The 8,245-nt window shown below is 46.1% G+C and overlaps 1 protein-coding gene across 1 annotated transcript; it reads right to left on the reverse strand.

Annotated features, from left to right (window-relative positions):
• Positions 1-2,098: 2,098 nt before the first annotated feature.
• LOC106561343 (fibroleukin-like) lies at positions 2,099-7,991 on the reverse strand. The gene is made up of 3 exons (XM_045688741.1): positions 7,689-7,991; positions 4,561-4,984; positions 2,099-3,613 (listed from the first exon to the last, which is right to left on the reverse strand). The coding sequence occupies exons 1-3, from the start codon at positions 7,989-7,991 to the stop codon at positions 2,904-2,906; spliced, it is 1,437 nt and encodes a 478-aa protein (XP_045544697.1). The 3' UTR covers positions 2,099-2,903.
• Between the last annotated feature and the right edge of the window lie 254 nt (positions 7,992-8,245).

An 8,245-nucleotide genomic window follows, 5' to 3' on the forward strand; every position in this document is an offset into this window, starting at 1 on the left:
CAATGGAAGCCTTAGAAAATGTCACGTTACAGCACAGATGCTGTATTTTCGATAGAGATGCCACAGGAGAACAAATTGTCCGACAGGGCACTTCCTGTATGGAATCTTCTCAGGTTTTGGCCTGCCATATGAGTTCTGTTATACTCACAGACACCATTCAAACAGTTTTAGAAACATTAGAGTGTTTTCTATCCAAATCTACTAATTATATGCATATTCTAGTTTCTGGGCAGGAGTAGTAACCAGATTAAATCGGGTACATTTTTTTATCCAGACGTGAAAATACTGCCCCCTATCCCAAACAGGTTAACACTTTTTTGGTTACTACATGATTCCATATGTGTTTTTTCATAGTTTTGATGTCTTTACTATTACTCTACAATGTAGAAAATTGTAAAATAAAGAAAAACCCTAGAATGAGTAGGTGTCCTAAAACTTTTGACCGGTAGTGTATGTCAGGCTTATTTTCACCATGCCAAAAGGTTTTTCCCCATGTGGATTAACAATGACGACATTTACTGGAATTTCAATGAGAACCTTTGGCCAAATGTTCAATACATCCTTGATGCAAACTAGTCCATGTTAAATGTTATGTTTATTTAATTAATTTCATTTGTTTAATTTGATTACAGTACACCTAAACTCGTCAAAAAAGAAACATCCTCTCACTGTCAACTGTGTTTATTTTCAGCAAACTTAACATGTGTAAATATTTGTATGAACTTAAGATTCAACAACTGAGACATAAACTGAACAAGTTCCACAAACATGTGACTAACAGAAATTTAATAATGTATCCCTGAACAAAGGGGGGGTCAAAATCAAAAGTAACAGTCAGTATCTGGGTGGCCACCAGCTGCATGAAGTACTGCAGTGCATCTCTTCCTTATGGACTGCACCATACTTGCCAGTTCTTCCTGTGAGATGTTACCCCACTCTTACACCAAGGCACCTGCAAGTTCCCGGAAATTTTTTGGGGAATGGCCCTATCAATCAACCTCCGATCCAACAGATCCCAGACGTGCTGAATGGGATTGAGATCCGGGCTCTTCGCTGGCCATGGTAGAACACTGACATTCCTGTCTTGCAGGAAATCATGCACAGAATGAGCAGTATGGCTGGTGGCATTGTCATGCTGGAGGGTCATGTCAGGATGAGCCTGCAGGAAGGGTACCACCTGAGGGAGGAGGATGTCTTCCCTGTAACGCACAGCGTTGAGATTCCCTGCAATGACAACAAGCTCAGTCCGATGATGCTGTGACACACCGCCCCAGACCATGATGGACCCTCCACCTCCAAATCGATCCTGCTCCAGAGTACAGGCCTCGGTGTAACGCTCATTCCTTCAACGATAAACGCGAATCCGACCATCACCCCTGGTGAGACAAAACCGCAACTCGTCAGTGAAGAGCACTTTTTGCCAGTCCTGTCTGGTCCAGCGACGGTGGGTTAGTGCCCATAGGCGACGTTGTTGCCGGTGATGTCTGGTGAGGACCTGCCTTACAACAGGCCTACAAGCCCTCAGTCCAGCCTCTCTGAGCACTGATGGAGGGATTGTGCATTCCTGGTGGAACTCGGAAAGTTGTTGTTGCCATTCTGTACCTGTCCCGCAGGTGTGATGTTCGGATGTACCGATCCTGTGCAGGTGTTGTTACACGTGGTCTGCCACTGCGAGGACGATCAGCTGTCCATCCTGTTTCCCTGTAGTGCTGTTTTAGGCGTCTCACAGTACGGACATTGCAATTTATTGCCCTGGCCACATCTGCAGTCCTCAGGCCTCCTTGCAGCATGCCTAAGGCACGTTCACACAGAGGAGCAATACCCTGGGCATCTTTCGTTTGGTGTTTTTCAGAGTCAGTAGAAAGGCCTCTTTAGTGTCCTAAGTTTTCATAACTGTGACCTTAATTACCTACCATCTGTTTGTGTCTTAACGACCGTTCCACAGGTGCATGTTCATTAATTGTTTATGGTTCATTGAACAAGCATGGGAAACTGTGTTTAAAGCCTTTACAATGAAGATCTGTGAAGTTATTTGGATTTTTACGAATTATGTTTAAAAGACAGGGTCCTGAAAAAGGGACGTTTCTTTTTTGCTGAGTTTATGTTGTAATTGTATCTGAACAATATATTTATTTTTTGCATCAATGATTTTGAAAGTTGATCACACCTTTGATCATTGGATAGAAATTATGGAAATTAGATTTTTTGTCAATTGTGATGGGTAGTGCAAGTGTATTACCTAATGCTAAAACAGTGTAACGTACTGTAATGAATATTACATTCAAAGGGCAATTTTGGACCATGTATCTTGCAAATTTTGCTATTTAATTAACTGGTTGTTAAAACCACTAAATTGAGCAAATACCATTATGTTGTGTTTTGGTGATTAAATCAATGTTATCATGGTATTTCACTGTAAACTTATATTTTGGATCAATGGTTGTGTGGTGAAAGATGTCTCCAAACAAAATGAATGCACAGTAAAAGGTTTTGAATAAAATACTTGCTGTGTTAAATGTGTTAGCAGTTTGGAGTTTTGTTCTAAGATTTTAGAAAATGTACCACATACTTGAGAAAATAGCACCAAAGCGATTGAAAAAAAAAATCAAGAAGATGTAGCGGTTGACCCACTATAATATTTCAAAGAGTAAATAAGATACAATATATTCAAACTGCTTGTTAAACAACAGCCACTATAAACACCCCAAATATTAAACAGCAGTACAATCTGAATGTCTGCATTTGCACATTAATAAACAGTGCTCCTCCTCAAAAAATACATATTTTTCCTGTTTTTGTCAAGGACCCATTGAAAAATTGCTGAGGCCTTATAGGGTTTCCCATCCCCCCTGTTTGACAATTGCAACAGCTGAGTACGCCAAACGAAGAGCCAGCCGTCTAGCTCACTTTGCATAGCCTCTCGGCCTGATCATCATTCTGACAGTCTTGAAAGATTGTCTGTCATTTGTTGGGTAGTACTCTGTAGATATATTATGCCACGTCCCCCAGTAGATCCCGTTCCTCACCCCTTTGTACTTTCCCACATAATATCTCCCGTTGAGATTGGCAGCCATGCAGGCATCAAACCACCAGCCTGAGCTGTAGTAGGCCCCACAGTTCCCTGAAGGGTAGCGGTCATAGTCCCTGTCAGGAGTCGTAAAGTACCTGTTGTTGTGGTTGTAACTCTTGCTGAATTGAAGTGCATCTCCCGCCGTGCCCGAGTACCCACCCACAGACAGGCGGTACCGCAGCCGTTCGCCAGCCACACGGAAGAGCCTGTACTCTGCGTACTCCCTCACTCTGTTAAAGTCTTCCAGCTCCGCCCTGAGGACCATCTCCCTGTGTCGGGTCAGGAGGTGGATGTGGTCATTGCCCAGCCAGAACTCCCCAGCCCTCATGTTACCGAAGCCCGTCCGGTATTCAGCCCATGTCCTGTTGAAGTTCACACTGCCGTCCTGACGGAGCTGAATGACGGTCCACCCTCCGTCATGAGACTCCATGTCACAGAACACTGCGATGGTTACATTCTTAGGGTCAGGGGTCACTTGGTAGACCCCACTGTTCCTCTCCCCCTTGGCCATGTGGTCAGAGCAGTCTCTGGGTGCCATGGTAACTGTTGAGTGGAAGGATAGTGGAATGAGAAAACAAGATTAGAGTAGCCTGTCATCATTTCTGAAAAAAGGTGCTTTGGCGCGTAACACAAACACAAATGTTCTTACTGTAGGCCTTTCTTACTGTAGGCCTTTCTTACTGTAGGCCTTTCTGTAGGCCTACGTTCGGGTCATTTCCTACAGTCAATGACCGAACGTGCCCGATTTGGCCTCATGGGTGGAATGTTATTAATATTTTTTTTAAACAGACAAAAATGCTGTGTTTCTATGTCAAAAAGCTTTGTTATATTTCAGTTTTCTGTGATGTATATGCAGTGTAATATTGGAATGCAAACTCAAAATGTAATACATTTCAACTCTATATCTGACATGGTACAGGTGTCTTATTTTTTAAAGCCCATAACCATGTGTGTGACATGGTATACTTTTGTTTTATGTTTTCACTGGTCTTTGAAGGGTCATCCAGGAGTAGAAAGAACAAAATGGTAAACAAGGAAAACACCAATCATATTTAACAGCCCTTGTTGTTCAAAAGGTATTGAATACCTTTGCAATGAGTGTCAATAGAAGTTTATAATTTATCTTAATCACTGAGGATAGCAATAGGGTTTTCGTAGACAGTATTCTGAATTTTTAATCGTCATATCTGTATAGCAGGATTCTATAAAGTTTACACGTTTTTTTTATCTTACTATGAATGTCAGCACATTTGGTATCTACTATAGCCTACCTGGTAACAAACAGTACATAATATGGCTTGATATGGCTTGATTCAGTGAACCCTTAAGAAAGATTGACTTTCAGTTTATTTGTATTTTTACAGGAAGAGTCCACATGAATCAACGTTAAGTTCAAACTAAACTGTATGTATTCATCAACTGCAATGTAATTATCATAATCCATTTAAATAGCAGACAATAGCAGGTAAAGTAAAATTGATTTATCTTACCTCCTGGTGAAATCAGTGCAGGGTTTTGAGGCTGGTTCCCTGTTCTGTCAGTCTTGCTGCCTACCTGGTCCTTCTCCGTGAGCAGGACCTTTGGGTGCCCTCCTTGTAAAACCTTTGGCCCTCCACTTGTGTCCTTTGTGCCATTCAGACTAGCAGATACCCGGCTGGTCTTCACACGAAGTTCTCTCACACTGGGGGTGGAAGACTCAGGTATGGGGCTGGGGGTAGAGGATTCAGGTTTGGTGGTAGTTGGACTATGGTCAGAGTTGGCCAATGGGATGGGTTTAGTAGTAGAAGTTTTGGGGCTAGGGTTTATGCTAGTCTGTTGGTTTGAGCTGGTCTTACATTTTAGACTGGCAATAGTAGTGGTAATTGTGCCAGGGCTAGTGGTTGTTTTCCGGCTAGTGTTAAAGATGTTTTTGAGCTAGAGCTGAGGGTAGTTTGTTGGTTAGGTCTTGTAGTTCTTGAGCCAGGGCTTGCGGTCATTTGTGGGCTGGGGTCGGTCATGGTCCTTTGGCTTGAGGTACTAGATGTCTTGGGGCTAGGTGTGGGGGAAGTGGTCCTTTGACCTTGGGTGGTGGTTTTGGGCCAGGGCTTTGGAGCAGTTCTGGGCTTCAGGACAGGTTTAAGTTTTGGTCCAGGTTTATGTCTTGGACCTGGAATAGGCCTTGGGCCTGGCTTGGGCTTTTGGTCTGGTTTGGGTTTTAAGCCAGGTTTGGGCTTAATGCTAAGTCTGGTGATTGTTGAGCTGGGTTCAGGATGTTGTGCAGAATTTGTCTCTGGACTGATGCTGGTGCTGGGGGTCCTTGAGCTGAGGCTAGTGAAGCTGGTCATTGAGCTGGGGCTAGTGGTGGTTTTGGTTTGGTTTAGTGTGATGATGCTTAAGCTGAAAGAGCCTGTCCAGATCCTTGAACTGGTGATCTTTGAGCTAGAGCTAGTGGTGGTTGCAGGAGATTGACTTGGTGTGGTTCTGCTGAGACTGCCTGGACTGGGGGTAAAGCTAATCCCTGTGCTGGAGCTGGTAGTCCTGGAGCTTGGACTGTTGGTCTTTGGGGTGAGGCTAGTTTTGGTGTCTGGAGTTGAGCCAGGTCTGGAGGAGCTGGTTGGACTGGGTGGTCTGGGCTTAAAGGCAGGTTTGAGCTTTGGTCCAGGTTTGGGTCTGGGTCCTGGAATAGTTATTGTGCCTGGTTTGGGCTTTAAGCCGGGTCTGCGAGTCCACCAGGACCCAATTCTGGAGCTTGGATGGGTGATCCTTGAGCTAGGTCTAGCGGAGGTAGTATTTCCTGGAGTTGGGGTACTGCTACTGCTGAGGTTGGCCCCAGGGCTGGAACTAGTGGTCTTGTAACTTGGGTTAGTTATCTTTGGGGTGGTGCCTGGAGAGTGGCCCGGTGTGGTGCTACTTTGGCTTGTCGTCATGGTCTGTCGACTGTGGCTTCTGATCCCAGGGCTGAGGCTAGTGGTGGGGGTTAAAGTTGTACCAGTTATGTTACTGGTCTTTGGATTGAAGCTGGTTGGGCTGGGTGGTCTGGGCTTTAAGATGGGCTTTGATTGTGGTCCAGGTTTAGTCCTTAAGCCTGGAATAGGCTTTGGGCCTGGTTTGGGCTGTAGTTCAGGTTTTAGGCTGGGTTTGGGCTGTAGGTCAGGTCTGGGCTGTAGGCCAGGTCTGGGCTTAATCCTAGGTCTGATAGTTGTTGTGTTGGGTTCAGGGTTTTGGACAGATGTCGTCTCAGGGCTGGAGCTGGTACTAGTGGACCTTGAGCTGAGAGAAGTGAAGCCAGTCCTTGGGCTGGGGCTTGTGGTGGTTGTTGTTTCTGGAGTTGAACTTGAGCTGGAAGAGCTGGCCTGGATGCTTGAACTGATGGTCTGTGGGCTAAGGTTAATGGTGGTGGCTGGAGGAGAACCAGTTCTGGGATTGGCCTCTGGAATGGTGCTGGAGGAGCCAGTTGGACTTGATGGTCTGAGCTTCAGGACAGGCTTTGGTTTTGGTCCAGGTTTGGGTCTGGGGCCTGGAATAGGCCTTGTGCCTGGTTTTGGCTTTAGGCCAGGTCTGGGGGTCCACCGGGACCCAATTCTGGAGCTTGGACTGGTGGTCCTTGGGCTAGGTCTAGCGGAGGTTGTAGTTTCTGGAGTTGAGCTACTGCTACTGCTGGCCACAGGGCTGGAACTAGTGGTCCTGTAGCTTGGGCTGGTAATCTTTGAGCTAGGACTAGTGGTGGTGGCTGAAGAGTGTCCCGGCATGGTGCTGATTTGGCTGGTACTTGTCTTAGTGTACTGTAGACTGGGTCTTGTAAAGCTGATTGCAGGGCTAAGGCTACAAGTAGTGGTTGATGTTGAGCCAGTTCTGAGAGTGGTCTTAGAGTTGAAGCTGGAGGAGCTGGTTGGGCTGGGTGGGCTGGGCTTTAGGACAGGCCTTTGTTTTGGTCCAGGTTTAGGTCTTAGGCCTGGAATAGGCTTTTGGCCTGGTTTAGGTTTTAGTTTAGGTTTAGGTTTAGTGCTGAGTCCTGTTGTTGTTTTTGTCCTTGTCCATGCAGGGCTGGAGCTGGTGGTGGTGGTCCATGAGCTGAGGCTAGTGAAGCTGGTCGTTGAACTGGAGGAGCTAGTCGGGCTGGGTGGTCTGGGCTTAAGTCTGGGTCTGACGGCCTGTTTAGCTTGGTTGGGCTTGTGCTTCTGGACAGGTCTGTTTTTTGGGCTAGTAGTCCTTTTTGATGAGCTGGTGGTTGTTTGGTTTGTGCTTGTTGTGATACTTGGGCTGGTTCTGGCAGTCCTATAGCTGGTGCCTGAACTTGGGGTTGTGATGGGGTCAGACCTGGTGGCTCCCTGGCGAGGTAAAGAGGAGATGGTCCTTTGACTGGAGCTTGTGCTGGAGATGGAGGAAGATCTGGGGCTAGAGGTTGAGCTGGAGGAAGGACTTGAAATATATCCACGGCTGGTGTCTGAGCTAGATCCTGTGCTGGGATTGGTGGCAGGTCTAGGGATGGAGTTTGATGTTTGATCTGGTCCTGAGGAGTCAGGTCTGGGGATAGAGTCATGTTTAAAACCAGTGCTTGGGCTAGGTGAGGTCGTGTCCTGATCATCTGTCATCACCGGCCCTATGCCGTCTCTCTGCACACTTTGGACAGTTTTTCTACCTCTTTCTCTATCTTCTTCCCGGTCTCTTCTTGATCACTCTCTTTCTTTTCTTGATCACTCTCTTTCTTTTTCTCATTCTTTATCTCCTTCCCTTGCCAAGGATGTTGACTCTGCTTCTCCTTCTCTATCTTCCCCTCCCTCTCCCTCTCTATCACCACCTGATGTTCTTCCTTCTCCTGGATCTCTTCTCTATTTCCCCTCCCTCTCTCCTCCTCTTTCTCTCTATCCCCCTCACGCTTTCTCTCAGTCTCCAGCTCCTTCTTCCTTACCTTATCCCCCTGACTCTCCTTCTCAGTTTGCATCTTTGTTTCCCATAACCTCTCTCTTTCATTTCCACTCCCCTGTCTATCTCACCCCCTCTCCCCCTCTCCCCTTCTAAAATGCTCTCTTTCTCCATCTCTGTCTCCCTTTCCTCCTCTTCCTCTCTCTTAGTCTCATATTCTATTTTTCTCTCCCTCTCTATCTCCCATTCCCTGTTTTCCTCCCTATCGCTCTCCTTTTCCCTTTCCCATTCGCTCTCACACCCTTTCTCCCGTTCTCTCTTTCTCTCCTCTAC

The sequence above is a fragment of the Salmo salar genome, chromosome ssa10 (assembly GCF_905237065.1).
Source record: "Salmo salar chromosome ssa10, Ssal_v3.1, whole genome shotgun sequence".
Lineage (NCBI taxonomy): Eukaryota > Metazoa > Chordata > Actinopteri > Salmoniformes > Salmonidae > Salmo > Salmo salar.

Coding starts and splice junctions, on each gene's coding strand:
- LOC106561343 (XM_045688741.1), bottom strand. CDS start 7,991: ATGCAAACTGAGAAGGAGAGTCAGGGGGATAAGGTAAGGAAGAAGGAG. Junction 4,985..7,688: donor GGAAGAAGATAGAGAAAGAG/GTAGAAAAACTG, acceptor CCTCAGCTCTAG/CTCAAAAACATCTTTAACAC. Junction 3,614..4,560: donor TGCACTGATTTCACCAGGAG/GTAAGATAAATC, acceptor TCCACTCAACAG/TTACCATGGCACCCAGAGAC.